The sequence below is a fragment of the Alosa alosa genome, chromosome 13 (genome assembly GCF_017589495.1).
Source record: "Alosa alosa isolate M-15738 ecotype Scorff River chromosome 13, AALO_Geno_1.1, whole genome shotgun sequence".
Classification (NCBI taxonomy): domain Eukaryota; kingdom Metazoa; phylum Chordata; class Actinopteri; order Clupeiformes; family Clupeidae; genus Alosa; species Alosa alosa.
The window spans coordinates 7749874-7773614 of record NC_063201.1 but is presented as its reverse complement, the minus strand read 5'-3'; the positions used below and the strand labels follow the sequence as shown (position 1 = coordinate 7773614).

Below are 23741 nucleotides of genomic sequence, written 5' to 3'. Positions count from 1 at the left end.
ATAAGTGCGGATATCCATTACCAATCCCAATCTCACTTGTACCATAATATAATATAATATACTATAATATAATATAATATAATATAATATAATATAATATAATATAAAATAGTCCTCTTTAAAGGACTATGGTTAGGAAAAGCAGTCATAAAACACTGACTTTCACTGTTACTGTAGGTAGGTCTAGGTCTAGCAGGTTGTAATTTATGGCTCTTGTTTGGTCCCAGGGGTGCAGTTCACGTTCCACACCTTTCATCTGGAGGACCACCACGACTACCTGCTGCTGACGGAGAACGGGAGCTTCGCCCAACCCCTGGCTCGCCTCACCGGCTCCCAGCGCCCCCCATCCATCAACGCCGGCCTTTACGGCAACTTCAGGGCGCAGCTACGCTTCATCTCCGACTTCTCCATATCGTTCCAGGGCTTCAACATCTCTTTCTCAGGTGTGAGAAGGAGGACATGTCCAGACACACATACACACACACACACACACGCACACACACACACACACACACACACACACACGCACTGACACACAACTCATAACCACACTCTGACAAAGTCACCGGCTACATTGTGGCCATCTTTCATCAGCCCCGTTCTTGTCCATTGAGAATCGATCCGAGCCGTGAAAAGAAGGTACGACAGGCAGAAAACAAGCAGCCTGGCGAGCCGAGGTGGAGTTTCCGTCGTCCCCCGCATGGCGCCGCCTGCCCTGCAGGTGCTGCTTCACTAATGAAACAGGCTGGGGCTGGGAGGGGCCTATAAGCGTCTTTCCTTCGATGTTCACGCTCCTCCCCGGCTCCAGCTGCTCCAAGCGCCACAGAGGCACCTTTTTGCTGGGTAATTGCACCGTTTTTAGACCCCTTTCTTGTTGCCCCCTATGAAGCAGCCCAGCGAGTACAGTAGAAACCATGATTGTACAAGGATGAGCAGGAGGAAGACAAGGAACACGAAGAGGAAGAGAGGAGAAGGGAGGAAGAGAGAAAGAGAGAGAGAGAGAGGGAAGGAGGGAGAAGGAGAGAAAGAGGGAGAGAGAGCGAAGGAGGGAGAAGGAGAGAGAGAGGGAGAGAGAGAGAGATAGTCTTACCTAATTTCCCAATTCTCTTAAGCATATTTGTCCATATGTATATGGAATTTAGCTTTGGCAATAATGTTACTGAAACGTTCATGCCAATAAAGCTTTCTTAAATTGAACTGAATAGAGAGAGTGTGAGAGAGAGAGAGAGATATGTGGGAGCCCACCTAGTGTTTTATCCCTCTTTTTTATCATCTTTTTTGTTTGCCAAGAGAGAGTCTACATTCATTATGCGGTTGGATCCAATGAATACCCATGAAATAATCAGGGGCTATGGCTTTGAAATTTACATAATATGGATTGCTGATTAAAACTATTCTCATCCCCCTTGCCAGATATTAAACACGTTGGAGATTGACAGGCCTGTACATGTTGGGCCATAATCAGCAGTGCATAAGGCAGGAGAAGGGGGTCCTAAGGATGGCCCCTCTGCACACCCTGGTGATTGGGAGGGAACAGAGAGACACCCTAAAATCCCTTGATTTTATTAAGATAATTTAGATGAAAATCAGGCTTCCTTACCCCTGCACTGTCTCTCCCCTGGCCGTGAGCACAACCGTGATTAGCTGAAATCATCTAGTAAATATGTGTCACAGTGCAGTCGGAGCAATGCTACTGTCCCCGTCGCTGAGGAAAGACAGACAGATAGATAGAGATGAGAGAGAGAGAGAGAGAGAGAAAGAGTGAGAGACAAAGAGAGAGGGAGTGAGAGAAACAATCCAACTCATGCAGTCTGTGTGTGGTTTATGGGGAGGGGGAACAGGAGCTGTGAGCAGGACTGTGATTAGCTGAAATCATCTTGGAAATATAACGCTACAGAGCAGTTGGTGTGCTGGCATAGATGGAGAGATAGATAAATAGAGAGCAGAGAGTGAGAGAGTGAGAGAAAAAATCATGTTTAGGGCAGCAGGCTACAGAGAAACAGCTGCATGGCCTACCCAGATAATGCATATTCAATGACCATTTATCCACAGGATAGAGAGAGAGAGAGCATGAGAGAGAGGGAGAGAGAGGGAGAGAGAGCAAGAGAGAGAGAGGAGAGAGAGAGAGAGAGCTCCTGAATATCAACATCAGAAAGGCCTTGAAATGTAGCGACAAAGGCGTCGCTGCCATGGGCAACTCGTTTCAAGCCCCAGCTGTTGTTGCACAATGCTCAAATGTTTTCTCATCAGCCGCACGCATTAAATGGGCCAAAAATTTGGAAAACAATATATGTAATCGATTTGGCTTGGTGTTGCCATAATCGGCGCCTCAGGCTACGCGGGGCCTCACGGTTTGCCCTCTGAGCTTTGGCTATGTAGCGTCATTCGTTTCACACTCCGCGACGCGATTATGGCCACCACCAGCGTGGGGATTTCAGCTGTGTAATGGCTATGTGTAATTCTAGTGTGTCTGACAGATTTGGGATGATGTGTATGCCGTCATGGCCACTGCCCGTTTCAACACTCCGCGTTGACAGTGATGAACAATGCAAACAGTGGCAAAAGTGCAAACAAATAAATAAACAAGAAAGATGGAAGCGAGTCACTTAGGGAGTGTTTGCCTACTTTGCTTCTTGTTTTGTTTGGCCCTCAGAGTACGACTTGGAACCGTGCAAAGACCCTGGCGTGCCCAAGTTTGGCTGGCACAGTGGCGGCGGGCACCTGGGCATTGGCGACGCACTGGTGTTTGCGTGCGAGAGCGGCTACCGGTTGCAGGGGCCGCGGGAGATCACGTGCCTGGGTGGCGGTCGGCGTGTGTGGAGCGCACCTCTGCCAAGGTGTGTGGGTACGTGGTCAGCCTGCTTTCCTTTGCCTTCACTTAACCACCCAGCCAACCACTCCATGATGGGGGAGGCCCGTTGAATGACAGCCATGTGTGGGTAATCATACGCTGCAAAGAAATGTTCATTTTGCCAAGATGTTTTGCCAATATGGCATTTATTCACCAGTGTATATTTATCTTGACTTGAGAAAAATATTTTACCAAAAAATCCAAATGAGATAAATGTTATGATAAGTATTAGCTTAAAACTAAAAATTAACATTATTTTCATGTCAAGATAAATATGTGTTCTATTGAACTTATTCAAGATGAGCAAACTTGGCAAGACAAATAGTTTTTTGCAGTTTGTCCATAGTGAAATAGTGCCACACATTATAAGGAATCTGCAGTCGCAGTAAAACTTTCATGGGAATATTTTTTCACCTCATACTTATTTATCTACATTGTCATGTTTCTTGTAAAGCCCAGCAGATATTTATTAAAACGTTTTGCCACGATCAAAAGGTGTCCGTGCGAAAGACTTAATGGACTTGCTATCAGTGAGTTGCACCAACTTGGCCGTAAAACTCTTGTCTCGGCTCTCATAAAACCCTCTTTGCCCTTGTTCACTTCAGCCGAGTGTGGCTCGACCGTTTCCAACAACGCTGGTGTTTTGCTGTCACCCAACTACCCCATGAATTACGACAACAACCATGAGTGCATCTACAGTGTGGAGGTCCAGACGGGGAAAGGCATCAACATCTCTGCCAGCTCCTTTCATCTTGCCCAAGGTGACATCCTCAAGGTAAGCAGAACAAACGCAAGCAGGGCTCAACCGAAGTGGCTTATTTTAACAGCGGCCTTCACTGATTGAACCCAGCACATGGGTCAAGATATTGAATGAAGGCTCCATTTTTGAATGGAGTAGCTCAGTGCAAATGTCTACTCTTGGCTCTTAAAGTGCTAAGTGTATGATAGAAAAGAGTTTCAGCTACACAACCTAACAACTGGAAAATGAAATTTGTATCCTTTTTTATAACATATATAGAAATAACTTATACAGAATACAGTGATAACTTATACAGAATACAGTGATACATTGTGGAACAAATACATGAATTCAGTGGATGGTCCAACTAAGCAGATATCTATCTAACTCTTAGACGACACATACAAAATATATTCCAACGATCAACGGTCTTGACAAAGCCGTGGGGTATAGATTCCGCATACAGTAGCTTGGTGTTAAAGACTTGTCTTATCTTTCCCAGCTCTACGATGGTCATGACAACTCTGCAGACGTCCTTGGCACGTTCTCAGGGACGACCATGGTGGGCGTGTCTCTCACCAGCACGTCCAATCACCTCTGGCTGGAGTTCTACTCTGATCAGGACTCCACCGCTCAAGGCTTCAAGCTCATTTACTCCAGTGAGTTATCCGTGTGACTCCACCTTTGCCAAGGTCAAGCACCTGGATTCAGTTTCAGTTATTCCTCTTAAAACCTATTTGTATTTTTTTCGAAGGGAGGGAAGGACTGATCTTTTTCCATGAAGAAGTCTCTGAAAGTCTCTGAATCATCTCTTAAGACTTAAGCTCTACTTATCATTCTCACTGTCTCTCATTCTGTCTACTCCTATGTTCCTCCCTCCCTCTCTCTCTTTCTCTCTTTCTCTCTTTCTCTGTTTCCTGCCTCTCCCCCACTGTGTTCCACTTCATTAAAGACTGACCTGTGAAATTCAATTCCATTTCAGATTGACCCTAAATCCGAACCACTTAATGATTTTAATAGAGCGTCCATAGTTTTTCTCTGGAGAAATAATTGCTTTTTTCCTCCTGAGAGCTAGTGCTAATAGGCACAAGGTGCAAGCAAACTTTGAGTGTTACACTGAAAGGGCAACATGCAAAGATTATAGGATAATAATCAAGTAACTGAGCTAGTCATTAGCCTTAATGAGAACATTCTAACCTCTCCACCACTGTGTTATGTACGTGTTGATTTGGGAGAATGATCCTTTCCTAATAGATGTCTGATTAGAACTACAGGCTGTAGTCTACAGCCCATTACAAACGGCCAGAGAACGACTAGCATGACTTTTTGTCTCCCATAGGATGGATTTTTAAATTATGTCAGTACATCCTGATTCCTGGGGAAAGCAGCTCTTCTCTGAAGAAAAAACAACCCCGTGCTGACCCTCTCAGATGATTAGCTGCTAGCCTTACCAGATGATTATCTGCTAGCCTTACCAGAGGGTTTTTTTGTCAGAACCATTGAAAGCTCTGCTCAAGCTTGCAGTGCTACATGAATCTGGACTGATTGATTGATCTGTGATTTATGGGTGGTCCTGGGGAATGCCAAGGTTGGAGGGGTTGGCTCCTGGTCTTAAACAAGAGACAGCACCAGCTTTGTAACACAAATCTCCCTCATCCTCTTCTGCTCATCCCCACCGCCATCACCCCCCCCCCAACCCTCATCACCCCCCCACCCCCACCCCCTCCCCCAGAGGAAAGTGTAGATGTAATCTTCTTAATGGAGCCTCTAACTGTTGTAATTTATACTGCTTGTGATTCTTGTAAGACTGTCATAACATTTGGCATGGGGAAAAGGGGAGAAATACAGCTCCCCGGGCTGGCGTATTCGCCGCGGGTGACGAGGCTCCCAGTCAGACGGCCTGTAATTATCTGGGCCATGTCGTGACAAAAATGATATGGGAGCCCGCAATGGAGATTTGTCCAAATGATTGACGGGGCATGCAGCGCCAAGGCTACCAGCGAGGCTTGGACAGAATGACCACATGCACGTCGCCTGGGCTGACACACAGCCAGTGAAAATAAGGACTGGAGCAAATAAACGACATAAGTACAGCTGATCGATAGATTACGGTTAGAATTCTAGGAGGTACTGCAGGTGCTCACTGCCTAACCGTGTTATCGATGTTAAGACTTGTTGTTTTTGCAGCACGACCTGCTCTAATGCCTCTCTCCCCACACCACAGCGAGCACGCTCTATAATGAGTAGTTGACTCTAATTGTTAGTACACTACACATTTGAAAGAAAAGAATCTTAGTCGCTCAGTCGAAAGAAGTCAGAACTCAATGCATTGCTATTACTGTTTCATCACAACTCGTTATCACACCTGTTGCTCTTGTAACTTGCGCGATTCATCCCTTGCACACGCCCGGACTAGAACCCTCGAATAGCAGCACCTCGGATCTGGAGTCGAGCGTGCTGACAATCGAGCTAAAAACCTCGGCTGCCAGCTCTCATGCCAGCACTGCTCTTGAGGCATCGGGGAGTGAGGTTTACCAACGTTCCACACGCACAGATATGCTAGCTGGCATCCATTATACACATTATACACATTATACACATTATACACATTATACACTCTATTCTTTTCATCCTGGCTGTAGTCTCTCACAGAGACTAATCCCGAGTAGCCCTGTGTGTACGTTATGCTGTGTGCCCTCAAACTCACTCCTAATGAGTTAATTAGCCGTGTCATTATTTTGCTAATTAAGATTTAATGACTTGACTGATATTATTTATTCTGGTATTCTCTGTAATTACCTTTAATGTTGGAAACGCCGAACACAGGAAATTACATTACATCTCGTTTGTACCACTTACAGGTTGCACTGGCAGAGAGGCTGGAGCAAGCAGCATGTGGTTCACATTCACACACACACTCACACACTTGCACATGCACGCACACACACACTTGCACATGAACACACACACACACACACACACACACACACACACACACACACACACACACACACACACACATACATACACACACACACCACTCACACATACACACCCTGCTGAGTGCTTGGTATCTCCGTTCTGCTGGAATGATGCAAATGTCAGTGTCTTTGTGCTTTGACCCAATGTCTCCCCTCTCTCTTTCACCCACCTCTCTCCCTCTCTTTTTTGTGTGAAAGGTTTCGAGCTCTCCCACTGTGACGACCCGGGCGTGCCCCAGTTCGGCGCTAAAGTCAGTGACCAGGGCCACTTCGCCGGCAGCTCCATCACCTACAGCTGCGACGCCGGCTACCATCTCCATGGCAGCAGCATCCTTAGATGCATGACGGGCGAGCGCCGCACGTGGGACCACCAGCTCCCGTCCTGCATAGGTGAGGCCCATTGATATGCAGACAGCACCCCTGATGCCACGGCAGCTACGCAGCGCGCTAATCCGCTGGATTTAGCACGACATGGACTTCTCCTTAATTGGGCCTTGTTAAAAGAGGAATACGGTTCCTGCTGCGCTTTTGTGTTTTCGCTCTGCTCTTTGTATAATTTGCAGTGCTCTTAACACACGCCTCTGTTTGGATTTGTGCTTTAGGCTGAAGTAGTTACGGGGAACTAATGTGGGAACATATTTACACATCCAAACTAGCTTTGTTTTTGTTATCCGCACAGACAGTAGTATGCATTGGATATACTGTCAGGCTGTGTGCGTACTAGACAAGCTCGCTGAGTCACAAGAAGAGATTTTATGCCTACAGAGGGACACGGCCAAGCTTTCTGTAATGTGCTTTTCTATAATATATTCTCCTTTTTTCAATAAATGAGATGCAGTGTTATCTGTTAAGATCTTTAGATCTGCTGATGAATGCATCTTTTAACACTTGAAGGTGTATGCATGTTTAGGTCGACGGAAGTTTAACGTGATGTGAAATTAATAGGCATCTAATGAATTGTCTCTTTTTAACAAATACCTTGCAGTGTTGGGCAAAGCCCCAACCATCAGCTGGCATGGCCAGTCGTTTTTTGCCGGTCGCAGCACACCCACTCTCTCTCTCTGCCTCTCACAATTGAATCCAATTGATTTCCAATAATATTCCAAAACGAGCAGGTTACGTGTCATCAGAGGCAACACTCAAACTGTTTTCCCTCCAGCTCTATAGGCAACACAACCCAATTGCCCGTTGCCGCAACGGCCAGTGTATGTGTGTGTTTGTGTGTGTGTTGTGTGTGTGTGTGTGTGTGTGTGTGTGTGTGTGTGTGTGTGTGTGTGTGTGTGTGTGTGTGTGTGTGTGCACCTGTTCCCTAATGCAGCAAAAACATCACTGGGCATAAGTGTTTTTCCTAAAGAGTGTGCGCAGGTGTGGAACTGCCCGGCGACAGAAATCACCTCTGGCTGGGGGCCTGGCTCCAGGCCATGTAGCTATGATAGCACGCTCTGTTGGGAATAATGTCCCACCCCCCTCCCCTCTCTTTCAGGGCCAATTTTTCTTTTTCTCTCTTTTTTTTTTTTTTTGAGGGGGGTTAAATATTTTATTCAAAAACAAACCCTGCAGATGCGAGTGGCATTCGTTTCCATGTTGTGTCTCTGGTGAAGATGGAGAGAGAGGGATGCTCGTCAAGTTTTGGAAATGAATAATTCAAGTGCAGGTGGAGGACTGCAGCTCCAACAGAAAGGAAGATGTGGAGGGAGCCCAGACTGCCATGTGTCCCTCTGCACTTTCCATTTGAGTGGATTGTAACCAGAACTAGTCAACACGTACCCTACGAATCCATGAAAAAAAGAGAGAGAGAGAGAGAGAGAGAGAGAGAGAGAGAGAAAAAAAAAAGATGATGAATAATTTCATGCAATTTGGGCTGGCTAGAACATTTCTCAAACGAGCAAATGTATGGGCATAATGCAAGAAGAAGTAGACATTAGCAGCATGGGCGCAGCAACACTGCCCATTAGAAGAAAAGAAGGAGAAAAGGAACCTCTGAGCGCTTTTGTGTTTTTAATAGTGTTTTGATATCAGAGTGTAGAAATTGCTATTGTAATGGTGATTATGCTCTTTTGATAATATCTCCCTTTTGCATAATAGTGTTCCAGTAATATCGCTCGCTGTTGCTCAGCCCGGCTCGCTGGTGATCATTGATCTCGGAGTCATTGGTATGTGTGGGCCTTCATCAGTAGCTAACCCCACACCCCTTATCCCCACCCTTCACAATAAAAGTCGACGCCATGCATTTTTGCGACAGTCTGTTTAAGTTAATTAATGCGTTGATGGAGAGGCCTATTTAGCCACAGTGTGTTTGTACATACCTAAGTATGGCACTAATGATGCCGCAGTGGGGAACATCTCCAGTCTGAAAGGGCACGCAGCAGAGTGGCGCTGCTGACAAACACATGATTATTTGTCACTGCTGAGCGCTTCTGATGGGTATCGCCAAAGATAGAAGACCGCGCAAATCTGCTGTGACAGCCGTGTGTAAGTGTGTGTGTGTGTGTGTGTGTGTGTGTGTGTGTGTGTGTGTGTGTGTGTGTGTGTGTGTGTGTGTGCATTTGTATGTATGTGTGTGCTCTGTCTCTCTCTATCTCTCTCTTTCTGTCTCTCTATCTCTGTCTCTCTCTGTCTCCCTCTCTCTCTGTGTCTGTCTTTCTGTCTCCCTCTCTCTCTGTGTCTGTCTCTCTGTCTCCCTCTCTCTCTCTCTGTCTGTCTCCCTCTATATCTCTGTCTGTCTGTCTCTCAATCATCCTCTGTGTATTTGTGTCTCACAGCCGAGTGTGGGGGAAGTTTCCTGGGCGAGTCATCGGGGAGGATCCTGTCTCCTGGGTACCCTTTCCCTTACGACAACAACCTGCGCTGCACCTGGACCATTCAGGTGGATTCAGGAAACACAGTCAGGTAGGCTCACTGCAGTGGTTGAAAGAGTGTGTGTCTGTCTGTCTCTGTGTGTGTGTGTGTGTGTGTGTGTGTGTGAGAGAGAGAGAGAGGGATATGGAGGGGAGGGTGGTGTAGGTGGAAAAAGTGAGAGATTTTGGAGGGAGCAAGTTGGGGGTCTGATGAGTAAGCACAAGATGACAGAGAAGACACAGGAAGTGCAGAACAATAAAGTTTGTGTGAAGCCACTTTAGGCATTTTTGAACAGGCCCCAAGAGCAGAGCTGGCATTGATTCTGAGAGATTCTGGGGGGGTCAACTGCAACTGAACTTCCATGAATTATTGACATATGTTCAGCTCCAGCAAAAATGAATACTTCATGTGTTTCTTTGTATCTTTGTTTTTGTATATGTGTGTATGTGCTTTTGTGTGTGGGTGTGCTTTTGTGTGTGTGTGTGTGCTTTTTGTGTGTGGATGTGTGTGTGGGGTGTGTGTGTGTGTGTGTGTGTGTGTGTGGGGGTGTGTGTGTGTGTGTGTGTGTGTGTGTGTGTGTCTTTGTGTTGGTGTGCTGCCTCCCAGCCTGCAGTTCCTGGCCTTCGATACGGAGGCGTCCCATGACATCCTGAAGGTGTGGGACGGACGCCCGGAGAGCGAGATGCTGCTGAGGGAGGTCAGTGGCTCGCTGCTGCCCGACGGAATCCACAGCACCCTCAACCTCGTCACCATTCAGTTCGAGACCGACTTCTACATCAGCAAGTCAGGCTTCGCCATCGATTTCTCCAGTGAGTGGCCATGGATGGACAGAGAGAGAGAGAGAGAGAGAGAGAGAGAGAGAGAGAGAATGGAAGAGAAATGGAGGGATAGAGGGGGAAATAAGAAAGATAGTGAAACATATTGGAGATTTCTGACAGAAGTGCAATGCAAAGGGTTTCAAAGACTTGTGCGAATTCCTGTGCCTGTGTGTGTGTGTGTGTGTGTGTGTGTGTGCCTCAAGCAGGGAGTCTGACAGATACAGGATATGCACTTTATCTGCAAACAAGTGTGTTATGGGCACCCCATGTGTGTGCACCAGCTTCTGCCTCATCTCTCAACTCAGATGTGGGCGCACAAGTCTTTTTGTGTGCACCAGTGCATCCGTACGGTGCTTGTGTCAGTGTGAGTGTGTGAATTTGTGTGCATCATATGTATGACTTTGCATGTAAATGCACACATTCCCCCCATATATGTACATGGATCTTCTATGCTCATGTCTGTGTGTGGGTGTGGGATTTGTACACGTGTGCATCTGTAGCTAGTTTACGATTTTTCATACTTGGGCTAAGCCTAGTCCTAGATTACAGGAGAAGAGAGAACATCTTCATTGAAACAAAAGGTTCTTAATCCATGTACATGCCTTTTAGTGTATAACAAGGCTTAATCCATGCATAGGAAAGCAGCCCTATATGTATAGACCTGTATGTGTGACGGTAAAGCACATGTGTAATGTTAATCCGATCCTTCAAATTCTACCAAGGAGTCCTTTGTTGCACAGAAGTTTCAAAGATACATGTATGTATCCTTAACAGACAAACCAATGTATGCACTCAAGAGGGATTTAAAGGCACATTATGCAATATTTTCACCTTTACGAAGCCAATTTGATGGTAAACAAACTTGTAACTTCAGTGTAATAGAGAAGGCCCTCACTTGAACAGTACAGTAATTTGTGTATTAGCTGCATTGTGTATAAGCCGCAGGATAGTGTTTTATGCAAGTTAAAAAAAACAAAACCATATTAATACCATATTAACTGCCCCTGTGTATTAGCCTCATAGCTGAAGATTTTATTGGCCATTTCATTGATATGGATGCAGAAGTTAAAGGTACATTATGCAAGATGTTCACCTGTATATGTTAATAAAACCTTTACGAAGCCAATTTTATGGTAAACGAACTTGTAATAGACGGATCGTTTACCTAGCATAGCTATCGTCCGACCGCCCCGTATTTCCGACCTCTTACGTGTCACTTAATACTGTATTAATTTCTATACAAACCAAGACGGCGGATTCCTAAAGAAATGCAAGCACCCACACCATAAATGCATCTAAATTAGCTATGTAGCAAAAATTACATTTTACCGTGACTCGAAGAGCTGTAAACAGTGTTGTAAGGCTGTGTGTACAAATTCGCTTGGACCTCCAGTTGATGTGCCGTGAGAAAGGTCGAAAATAGGTGACCCACCAGGCCAGCACTAACCTCCGAGCATGGTAAACAAAATCGGATATTTCAGGCAGTAAAAGCCCCGGTAACAACCAAACAAGATTTTGTTCAAATATACACACCTGAAAAATGTAAGGTTCATTTATCAAATGTTATTTTGAAGTATTAAAAAACTTCATTGTTTTAGAATTTTTGAACGAAAGGGCCGGTAATTGGTGCTTTTACGATATAAAGCATAGACGTAGCGAGTCGCTACCGAGAAAACCAGCCATGCAACTTCAGAAGTACGGCCCGACAAACATTACCTTGTCAGTAGATATAGCTTGGAGTTTTTGCCTTTTGTTAATCCTTCACCTCCACAACAAAAGCATTTTCATTGTACAGGCCCAGGGGGATAAGTCATGAGAAGTTTGTTATTTACAACAGCAGAATAAAATATAAATATATTGCAACTCTAGAGGGAGCTCTCTACAGTCACCACAAATACCTAAACCTGCATAGTGGACCTTCAAAAATGGCACTGAACAAGTCAATTCTGTATGTATTTAAATGTAAATATCTTCAGTGTCATTGTGTCACGGTGGAAAGTAAGTGATTTTGACAACTATGAGCTGTCGCACTGTGATGGTGTGAAGGGAGCGTTTGGGTATTTAAATCTGTTCCATTTCTCACATCAGGCTCAGTGGCCACTGCGTGCAGGGACCCCGGCACACCCATGAACGGCACGCGCAGCGGGGACGGCAAGGAGCCGGGCGACACGGTGAATTTCGTCTGTGACCCGGGCTACGAGCTGCAGGGGGAGGGCAAAATCACCTGCATCCAGGTGGACAACAGGTACTACTGGCAGCCCAGCCCCCCCACCTGCATAGGTGAGTTTACGCCGCATTTAATGTCATCGTTCGAGTCAGTGTTTGTTTGTTGAATGTGGTGTAAACTTTCTCACTGTGTGAGATTTAAACTTTAATAAACTAATCTGAATCCGAGTAATTCAGTGCAACCTCCAGTCCAATTTGTATGCATAATTATAAACGTGTAACACTGTTTATCAGTACAAGCACAATGGTAGTTATTTGGCGAGTACTGTCCCTGCGGTAAAACTAACAGCTATTGATTAGCAAGCAAGCAGTAACCGAAAGTCTTATTTTGCATGTCTTTCTAGTGTAGTCCATGAGGAATACTGTGTGCAAGTTATTGATTTTTGTCTACAAATAACACTGACCCAGGCATGAAAACTCATTAGAATCTACACTTTTATGTTGCCTCACCACTTGCACAACGGAGCCCTCGGTACGTTAGAGCTGCACACAGTCTTGAGGAGGAAACCTTCAGCAGTGCTCTACAGGCTCCAGACATCGGTCATGTCTCCAGAGGTGAAAGGTGGAATGGCCTACTGCCATAGAGTCCCCACGCTCACAATAAGCTATCGCACACCCAGCAGGCATGCATTGCCCCTGTCGGATTACAAGCGCTCTGAATCACTGGAGATGGTTCATCAATGATGCATTGGTGATGCATTGCATTGCAAATGCATTGCATTGCATTGGTGGTTCTGTGGTAGAATTCTCGCCTGCCACGCGGGAGGCCCGGGTTCGATTCCCGGCCAGTGCAGCAGCCCCTCTTTAAGGGGCAGCCGTAGCCCACTGGTTAGCACTCTGGACTTGTAACCGGAGGGTTGCCGGTTCGAGCCCCGACCAGTGTGCCGCGGCTGAAGTGCCCTTGACCAAGGCACCTAACCCCTCACTGCTCCCTCGAAAGCCGCCATTGTAGCAGGCAGCTCACTGCTACCGGGATTAGTGTGTGCTTCACCTTACTGTGTGTTCACTGTGTGCTGTTTGTGTTTCACTAATTCACCGATTGGGTTAAATGCAGAGACCAAATTTCCCTCACGGGATCAAAAAAAGTATATATACTATATACTATGAAGTCAAACACTCATGCCCCGCTGACACGAAATCTGTCTGAGCGTTTGCCTTCAACGTGTAGGCCACTGTATGCAGAGATTCAGTTTTATATTGCGGCTGCCGTCTCATGTCTCACGAGAGCCTTTCGGGGTACAATGTCAGTAAATTGAATGTAGCATACTGTAGAGGTAATGTTCTTTTTATTCGTCTTCTTGAGGACTGGTCGTGAATTTCTTGTGCAGGCATACCCGGAGGCCTGGGATTTGTATTAGCTAGCGCATCAGCCAGATGGTGGAACAGGTGGAAATGTAATTTTGGTCTTGAGACGGCTTCCTCGATGGCTTCCTCTTCTGTGTATCCACGTCGCGCGCCACCTACATCTGGCACAACACATCTCAGTGTTAGCTGGGGTAAAAACACAGATTACCAGTGTGTGTGTGTGTGTGTGTGTGTGTGTGTGTGTGTGTGTGTGTGTGTGTGTGTGTGTGTGTGCGTGTGTGTGTGAGGGATGCGTCCATTCTGTAACATGTCAAAATGACCATTGCTTCAGAAAGCCCTCGCTCCATCTCCGTTGTAAAATGTGATCCTTCCAAGGCACCCAGGCACCCATCCTCTTCTAAGGCCTTTGTCTCAAAGGCGTGTGTGTGTGTGTGTGTGTGTGTGTGTGGCGTGTGCGTGTGTGTGTGTGTGTGTGTGTGTGTGTGTGTGTGTGTGTGTATGTGTGTGACAGCTCATGTGTGAGAGAGTGACAGGCAGCCGTAATGCAGAGGAAAGTGAGTAACGGCGTAATGGCCCACGGGGATTCGCCCGCCGGGGATGTCCAGTGAGCAGCGCCAACGGAGTGTGACCATTTGTCACCGACTGGACGCTAACTGTCATGGCTGGTCATGGTAGACATCCTTTCACACCTTAAAACTGACTGGTGAGATGAAGGGGGGCTTTCTGACTTAGACCCTCTCATAGGAATATAGGAGGAGTTTAGGAATATATTCCCTCCCAGGAATAGGCCCGAATGGGCCTGCGTGTTCAGTCGAATGTTAAATGTGGCAGCTAATCGGTTCTGTCGCAAATGTTGATTTATGTTGTCTTTCTCTGGCGCTACCCTGACACCAAATCCAACCTCCACCTCCTCCCTTCCTCCCTCTCTCTCTCTCTCTCTTTTCCTCCCCCTCTCCTTCCTCTCCTTTCTCAGCTCCATGTGGAGGGAATGTGACTGGCTCCTCTGGGTTCATCCTCTCCCCAAACTACCCGCACCCCTATCCACACAGCAAGGACTGCGACTGGTTCGTCACCGTGCACACGGACTACGTTATCTCATTGGCTTTCATCAGGTGAGGGGCTCCCAGGTGTCTTTGCTTTATTCACCTCAGGGCCCGGAGTCAGTGTGTGCAGTGTAGGTATGAGGAAGAAGGCGTGTTTTCCGCAAGCTCCTGCCAAGTGCAAATATTATTTTACTGAAGGGCTCCTAATGTGTGAAATCATGAAAATCGAAGCTTCCTAGTCATGCATGTGCTCATGTTTAAAGATGGATTGGACTGTGTGGAGACATTAAACAAGGGTGTCAAGGGAAATTGGTTTTGCATGAACTAGCTGTCAATTTCAGGCTGTGTTTCTTTGAAAAGTTGTTTACTTATTTTTCTTGCTCGGATGCCATAAAAAGGGGCATTTCGAAGCATGAGTAATATGATTATGAGTAATAGATTTTCACCCTGGCTTCAGATACACATACTTCCTCTATATTCTTCCATGATATCTCTAGGATCTTCAGCTAAGGGACTTCTTTTCTGTGAGTGAATAGCCATAGGCTGACTTATCTCTATATTGGATGCTTTATCGGGGTGCTTTATTGAGAGGATGTCTTGTTTTTTCTCCGCACATCACAATGTGCTGCGTGTCTAAGAAAAACAAGGTACTGGGCCTGATGCCTCCTCTTCAGGCTGCTCCCACTTGAGTTACCCTCTCTGAGAGAGAGCGCGGAGGAGACAGTCCTGCCCTGTTTTCCTCTCTCCCTCCCTCCATCTCTTAGTATGGCTCTCTCCTTCCCTCCATCTCTTAGTATGGCTCTCTCCCTCCCTCCATCTCTTAGTATGGCTCTCTCCCTCCCTCCATCTCTTAGTATGGCTCTAGGGTCCTCTCTAAATCTCCGGGGACAATAACATGACATACCAACGGATTTATAGTCTTGGCAGCGGTTTCCTCCGCAACATATTGTCACCTACTGTTCTGGCGCAGATGTGGCGTGGTGCGTCTCTGGCACCGCGCGTGTTGTGTTAGTTTGTAACCCTAAGCTAATCTTGAAAAGATTGTTGAAAGCTTCTGCTCCATTTCACACCGTTATGTATAATAATGGGGATCTTTTTCCGCTTGACTCTTACAGTTCTAGTGTTGGATGTTGCTTTGCAATATATCAGTGATTTTCTTTTCTCCTGTCGAACGCTACAGCTTCAGTATCGAGCCAAACTACGACTTCCTGTACATCTACGACGGCAGCAGCAGCAGCCACCTGATCGGGACCTTTCAGGACAGCAAGCTTCCAGAGAAGGTGGAGAGCACATCCAACATCATGCACATAGCCTTCCGCAGCGATGGCTCCGTCAGCTACACCGGCTTTCACCTGGAGTATAAAGGTATGGAAGTGTTCCCATCATGAACAATAATGTCCATTACAAAGGGCCTGAGAGATAGCACTTTATTCAGTGGAAGCATAAAGAAATGTGTAAAGGATTTCAAGAGGGTTTTTTTTTGGAGGGGAGTTGGGGGGTCTCAATCACAGGTCCTTTTTATTTTCTTTTGTTGTGTCAGAAATGAAAGGCCAAGTCTTTTTTTTTTTTTTTTTTGTTGAGCTTGGTTCACTGGAACACACAGCACTCACAAAGCCAGTCGACTGATAATGAAACCAGGAGGGGGAGAGAGAGAGAAAAAAGGCATAGCAGCGGTTCTCCACACTTCTTTTCAATCCACTCCCTTCCTCAAATCTATCTCTCTCTCTCTCTCTCTCTCTCTCTCTCTCCTCTCTCCCTCACTCTGTTTATGCCTCTTTCTGTCTCTCTATCTCCCTCACACTGTTTGCACACTCAGTTTATTTATTTATTTCTCACATTTAATCTGCCCTTGTGCACTCTCTCTCCCCCTCTCTCTCTCTCTCTCTCTCTCTCTCTCTCTCTCTCTCTCTCTCTCTCTCTCTCTCTCTGTCTCTCTATCTCCCTCTCTCTCTCCCTCTCTCTTCCTCTCTCCCTCTCTCTCCCTCTCCCTCTTCCTCGGCGGACCCAAGCCAAGCTGCGGGAGTCGTGTTTCGATCCTGGCACGGTGATGAATGGCACTCGGCTGGGGAGTGACTACAAGCTGGGCTCCAGCGTGACCTTCCACTGTGACGCCGGCTACCTGCTGCAGGGCTACTCCTCCCTCACCTGCCAGATGGGCGACACTGGACGGCCCGAGTGGAGCCGGCCGCTGCCCAGCTGCCAAGGTAACGCCGTAAAACCCCACTCACCCCAACCCAAACCCCCACGCACCCCAACCCACGCACCCCAACCCACTCACCCCAACCCAAACCCCCACGCACCCCAACCCCGCACCCCAACCCAAACCCCCACGGACCCCAACCCAAACCCCCACGGACCCCAACCCAAACCCCCCACGCACCCCAACCCACGCCCCCCAACCCAAACCCCCACTCACCCCAACCCAAACCCCCACTCACCCCAACCCAAACCCCTACGGACCCCAACCCAAAACCCCACGCATCCCAACCCAAAACCCCACGCACCCCAACCCAAAACCCCACGCACCCCAACCCAAACCCCCCACGCACCCCAACCCACGCACCCCAACCCAAAACCCCACGCACCCAACCCAAAACCCCACGCATCCCAACCCACTCACCCCAACCCAAACCCCTACGGACCCCAACCCAAACCCCCACGCATCCCAACCCAAAACCCCTACGGACCCCAACCCAAAACCCCACGCATCCCAACCCAAAACCCACGCACCCAACCCAAACCCCCACGCACCCAACCCAAAACCCCACGCATCCCAACCCACGCACCCCAACCCCAACCCAAAACCCCACTCACCCCAACACCACCCCAACCCAAACCAAATGTTGGATTCACGATCGTTTTGCGTTGTGTTTTAGTTCGGATGTCTGTACTGAAGATGGTCAATAAAGCTTGACGGCTGGATCAGGATCGGTGATTAAAAGAATTTATTGTAGATGGTACAACACTCACTAACCGAGCACAGGCTAAGTCTCAAACAGTAAAACTGCACAGAGTCTAACAGGTGTGGTAGTTAGTAGTGAAGCGGCTGCTGCTGAGCCGCCTTGGCATAAGATGCTCCCCCGAGTCGCCTTCGATCCGTCTCGAAGTCCAAGCCTGAGACAAAGCCTGTTATACTAAAAATCATATCAACGTAAATCATGCCAAGCGTGGAAGGTACCAGAAGGTACCAGCCATGGGATAGGAAAAGTACTAGCCCTGAAAACAGAATAACAAGGTGATATCTCATTCTGCCCATGCTATCACTCTGGCCATGAACATGGCAGTCTGACCTGTTGATGGTAAATCCTATGTGCAGCCACACACAAGCCTAAGGATTAGAACTAGGGAGTGAAACAATGGCATGTACTTCTCCACGTCTCTAGCACAGATGAACACATCAGAATACATACAGAAATACCCCAGATTTCTACAGTCCCCCCTCTTGATCAATTAAAAAACACAGATTTTTATAGATCATACAAAACAAATAAAAGGAGTCTGATGTGGTCTAAAGAACAGAGGACAAACCAAGACAAGATTACTTCTCTAGCACTTTGAAAAGGAGGAAGTGCCGGTGTCTTAAAAGAAAAACATAATACCTGATTTCGTTCCGGAGGATTGTCTCACACATAAAAAGAAATTAAAAAGGAAAGGAATCAAACCCACATCCTCGGTTCATCCCGAGGCTGGGCAGGAGGTACTCTAACAGGGGCCAATCTTGGATTGGTAGTGGTGAAACGCTTAATGATACACAACACCACTTGGATTGCTAAGTAGATGACAAAGATGGGAATGAGCAGGGGCATAATGAACTGGACAATCTGAGCAAACAGGGGCCCACCCCAGCTACTCAACCAACCTCCCAGGGACCAGCTACCATTATCCCGCTTAAGCTGCTGCACGTGGGCGTAAATATCTTTGATGTAATTGGAGACATTACGGTCGAAGTCAGGCACATAAGTACAGCATTCCTGTCCAATCAGAGCACAAGCACCTCCCTTACTGGCCAAAACCACGTCCAGGCAGAGTCTATTCTGAAGGGCAACCTGTCTTACTGCATACAGTTCTCGGTTAATGTCTGAAAGAGCACGTGCAGTGTCATTAGCTACTACATCAACAATGTGTACCAGATCTCTAATCTCATCAAGCGCCACAGTTAGGCCATAAATTGGAATTAAAGCGGCAAAGAATCTCTGTGTCGGGTTGCAACAGTACTGTGACCCCAAAAGCGTCCACGCTTAGTCCTAGGGTGTATGGATGTTGACTCACCCACCAAATGTTCCTCCCACAATCCTCACAGCTGGAACAACATAAGATAAATAACAAGAGCCTTGCCAATTAGGGGAAGATAGGAATATGCATACTGTCCACACACAAACATGGAACCAATGTACAGGGGCTAGTGCATTAGTGGCGACCGTGCTTCCTGGCGCCCCACCTGGAACACGATCATCGGGGAAGGGGAATAGGGACCACTTCACCTGACTGTTCAATGGAAACCTCAGTCTGTCCAACCTGAACTTCATATGGGCAGATGCTCTGACCTACCACCGACGGGCCCACTATTGTCGGCCACCCAACAGATCACACCCACGGGGCATAACTCAATTTAAGCTTAGTAGGGGCCCTCTGGCCCATGGAGGATTGGGAAAGATGTCATCAGGGGAACCATTTGTAGTACTGTTAAAGGCTGCTACATACTCTGGGATGGTAAAGGGGATGGCTATGTAAGGATACACTTCAGAGGCAGATGGCAGTAACCCGCATAATTAACACGAATGCTTACGCTTGGCCTGGGCTAACCCATGAGCCGTCTTCAGAAAAGTGTTGTCCTTGTGCACATCATGATGGCTGTCATACAGAGTATCAGTAACAATAACCAGGTGACACAGGATAACAGCACAACAAAACAACATTTCGGTGACATTTTCAGTTGATAAAGAAGGCACACAACAACAGTTACACAACACACAGAATTCAGTGAGCTGATCGCTGTTAGAGAACGATGGAGTTGAGGATTCCTTTGGGAAACAGAGTCTTTTGGGGAGAAGTGAAGGAGACCGGCAGGCAACAGTTCAGTTCAAAGGCAAAGTCTCTTGTCCTGGATGATGTCCGTGGCTTCAAGCAACTCCATGGGTACATGTGGAGTGAAAGTAAAGAGCAGTATCAGTTGGAGGATAGTCATGGTTGCAGTGAGAACAATCATATAATGATTAAATGTAATATATAATCAAGTTATAGTATTGATTAACAATATAACATGCAAGCACATAATGATTAAAACATTTCACAGGTATATGTAATCACTCCTGAATTAGATAATGGCTAATGCCAGTAATAAAAAACAGGTAAGACTTGTCCAAGTCTATCACCTTTCTGAGCATGAGTTTGTGTCACCAAGAGTCAACTAGCACAACACTCCAAGCAGGCACCGGTTTTACAGGGAAAGATTCTACACTGGTGTCCCTACCCTTTTCATTTTTCCTCTGACCTCCCCGGAAAAACAACAAATCCACCGTCAAAATGAAAGTCTTCCGTGAATCTTCCTCCCTGGTCTACACCCTATTTCTAAAAAGAAGACGGGCGGAAAATCAGATATAATTGCACTCTTGCCCTGCTGCGGTGTCATGTTTCGGCCGGATCAACTAGTTTGCAGTGGCTGTATCCATTTGGTTTTGCCCTGGACCTTTACTGCCAACTGTGTTATCAACAAGATCTGATAATGCCCATCGTGCCGGCTTCCTGGCGCTGACCTTTGGGGCTTGTGAATCATCACCCACTGACCTGGCACTAGAGAGTGCCCACCTTCCGGGGGGTCTCCCCAGGCCTCTTTCACTTGGTTAGCCGCTGTCTGGACCGCTTCTGTCAATTGCACACAGTAGTTCAGCATTGCATCTGATGTCAGGTGGATGTCGGCTTTCCTCAGATCAATCGTGCCTGGAAAGGTGGGAGAAAGGCCTGCCAGTCCGCGATCTCAAATGGGCTGAGTCCTGTGTCCCTGTTGCTTGTAGCACGATGCTACACAGGACTGTTGGTGGCGTCAACCCAAGGAATGCCTTCTTGATGTTTCTTGGCCAGTCGTTCCTTCAGCGTCCGGTTGGCTCTCTCCACCTGCCCAGAGGATTCTGGGTGGTAAGGGCAGTTCAGGGACCATTGCACATTCAGCATGCGGGCCACCTCCGCGCAGACTGCTCCAGTGAAGTGTGTTCCGTTGTCTGAGCAGATCTGTTCCGGCAATCCGTATCGTGGAATGATGTCTTTCACGAGGACTTTGGCAGTGTGTAGTGCAGTTCGGATCGTGCAGGGCGCGCTCGATCCACCTAGAGAACTTGCACAGGACAATCAGAGCGTTGCGATAGCCTTTGCACTTTGGAAGGGTGATGTAATCTATCTGAAGAACTCTGAAAGGCCCTGGTGGAGCAGGTGTTTTCAATGTTGGCAGCTTGACCTTTCTGTCGCGGGTTGTTTTGCCGACAGGTGGCACACCGCTGGCGATGTCCCTGGGCGTTGCTGTGAACTTTGGGGCCCACCAGACCTGTATGAATCTGTTCCCTCACTTTTTCCACTCCCACGTGTCCAAAGCAAATGAATTTGCGTCGCCAGGTATGGCAGAAGACTTTCTGGAGCCACTGTTCGCGTGTTCCAAACCTCCACAGGTTGTCGTCATGGAGCTTCGCCGCATTTTCAATCCAAGTCCACTTCTCTTTCGGCTTGCGCTGTTCTGCATGTCTTTGATGTTGGCCAAACTTTCCGTTTTTCCCTCTTCAGAGGTTTCCTTGATCTTCTTGGTCACTCTCATCATGCATTTCGTTGTCATTTTCAAAAATTCCTGTTACCGTTAGATCCGGTCCGTGTTTCCATTTCGGTGTCCATTCTTCGTTAGTCGTTTAGTTATCCCCTCCCTCTCTTTTCTTTTTGGCGGCTGTTCTTGACGCCCGCATCCGCCAATGCATTGCCTCAAGGGTGTCTTGCCTTGTGTGTGCTTTCACTTTTACGACTGCCAGGTCTTTTGGTAGTTGCCTCCAAGCAAGGCAGTAACGTAACGATGTAGGATCTTCAATGCGTCAAAAGGGTGCAGGTCTCTCATCTCCTTGAGTTCTTTTTTCTTCGTCCAGGTATGCCGTCCGGCATCCCGAGGGTGTTGTATGGCGGCAGACCACTTCTGGATTTTGTCGCCCTTTGCTGGTTGGTAGAACACAGACACACCATCAGCGTTGGCTACACTGTGCATTGGGCATATGAGGGCCTCATCAGCTGATTCATCCCAGACATCCCATCCCTCTGCTGGTGGTCTGCGCCTCTTGGTCTTGCTTAATTATGGAGCAGCAGCGGCCCCGGGCTTGCATCAGATGTGGATGGGGCGTCAGTCACGGGGACAGCAGTTGCGTCATCATTCGCCGGTGCTTGGTTGGCTTGTTCGGGCGACAGGTATTGGGGATTGGTTGCAGGTGGCGCTGGTAACAGCATGGATGGTGTTGGAGTGGGAGCTGTAGCAGTGGCCAGTGGCTGGTATTGGCCCTGCTGGGGTTGAGCAGGTTGTTGGTAGTGGGTCACATATGAAGTGTAGAGGCCAGGCCCTGTTGCTAGGCCCATGCTGGCTTGAGCATCAGCTGTAGATTGTTGGAAGCAGGGGCCTCTCCCTGTCGGCTGTTGGTACCCGCCAGGTGGGGTGCTGTTCATTGGCTCAAACAGACCTCCAATAGCGGATAGTGTGCGATGAAACTGCCTCCCCAGCTCAATAGTGTCAGAGATGTCCACTGCACTTCCAGAAGCCTCCACCATGGCGGGTGGCGCTGCTGGGTCCAAGCCGTGCAGTGTCGGATAGAGGCCCGAGGTGCTGTGCTGCCTCCACGCCCCCCCCCATGATGGGGCGGTGGTAGTGGGAGGAGTTGGCTCCTCCCCTCAGAGTGGCGCGCTGGGACTGCTCCTCTTCGCCTCATTCCAGTGTGTTCTAGCAACATGTCTGCTTCTGCCAACTGTTCCTCTAAGTCACGTTTCTCCATCTCACTTCTCCAAGTCTTGTCTCAATTTCTGTCTCCCAATTCTTGTATCTTCCCTTCTCAATGACTCTTCCACAATTGCGGCCGTCTGCAACCTCTTGCCAGCTTTCCCTGCCTGAGATTTCAATTCTTCTGCCAGACATGTAGTGTACGGTGTTTTTAGGCATCCACCTCCTGCGAGCAGGATGCCCGCATAGCCCCATAAAGGATCGTCTTAGCTGGCTCATTAACAAAAAGGCATAGGGCTCACGATGTCTGTTGTGCTTTTCAACTCAAATACCCCTCCACGAACCTTCTTAGGGTGGCCAGCGCCCTGGACAATAGATGCAGGATCAATTTCAAGATCTTTTTCTCAATTTTTCCTCAAATTTGCCCAATTGAAATTTCTTCGGGCCATCCAATCTGACACATAATCTTGTATTTCAGCGAGATGTCTCCTCCTGCTGAGGCTTCACTCCCTCCTCATCATGGTCAGCTGCTTGCTTATCTTCTTTCGCTTATTGCGTATGAACCATCTCTGATTTCTTACTCTCTTGCACAGTGTCTTGTTCCAAATTATTATTGGGGCCCAAGCCATCTGAATTAGACTATGTGTTCATACAAGGACGGTAGGTCCTTTATTTAAACTTTTGCTTAAATTTGTCAGTAGTGTGTGATGTTTTAGTGCCAACTTTTGCGATTCTGCTTTGGCCAGAGGAAAAACCTCTCTCTCTCTGTCCTTCTCCTTTTTTCCACACACTCCACACACACGCTTTCGCTGCTCCGCCAGGAAAAGAAAAACTCTCTCCTTAGGCTCGGAACCTGGCAAATTATTTAACTTTCACCAGTGTCAGTTCCACTTAACTCAGACTTTCCTTTCTCCCCAAAACCCGCTGGACGGCGACAAAAATTAATGTCTCACTCACACCTTTTAACGATCTCTGGTTAAATTCACAGTTGA

At 47.4% G+C, this 23741-nt stretch overlaps 1 protein-coding gene and 1 non-coding gene across 2 annotated transcripts in view; both read left to right on the top strand.

The window, feature by feature from the left end:
- LOC125305730 (CUB and sushi domain-containing protein 3-like) overlaps positions 1-23741 on the top strand; it is a gene marked incomplete at its 5' end in the record, with an annotated part of 171404 nt that overhangs the window by 38783 nt on the left and 108880 nt on the right. The window contains 11 exon segments of the mRNA XM_048260650.1: positions 228-443; positions 2654-2845; positions 3457-3626; positions 4093-4249; positions 6770-6961; positions 9334-9460; positions 10016-10218; positions 12316-12507; positions 14732-14870; positions 15982-16166; positions 16811-17005. Coding sequence (XP_048116607.1) covers positions 228-443; positions 2654-2845; positions 3457-3626; positions 4093-4249; positions 6770-6961; positions 9334-9460; positions 10016-10218; positions 12316-12507; positions 14732-14870; positions 15982-16166; positions 16811-17005 — 1968 coding nt within the window.
- On the top strand, positions 13176-13246 carry trnag-gcc. The gene has a single exon. It is a non-coding gene; the product is annotated as a tRNA-Gly (tRNA).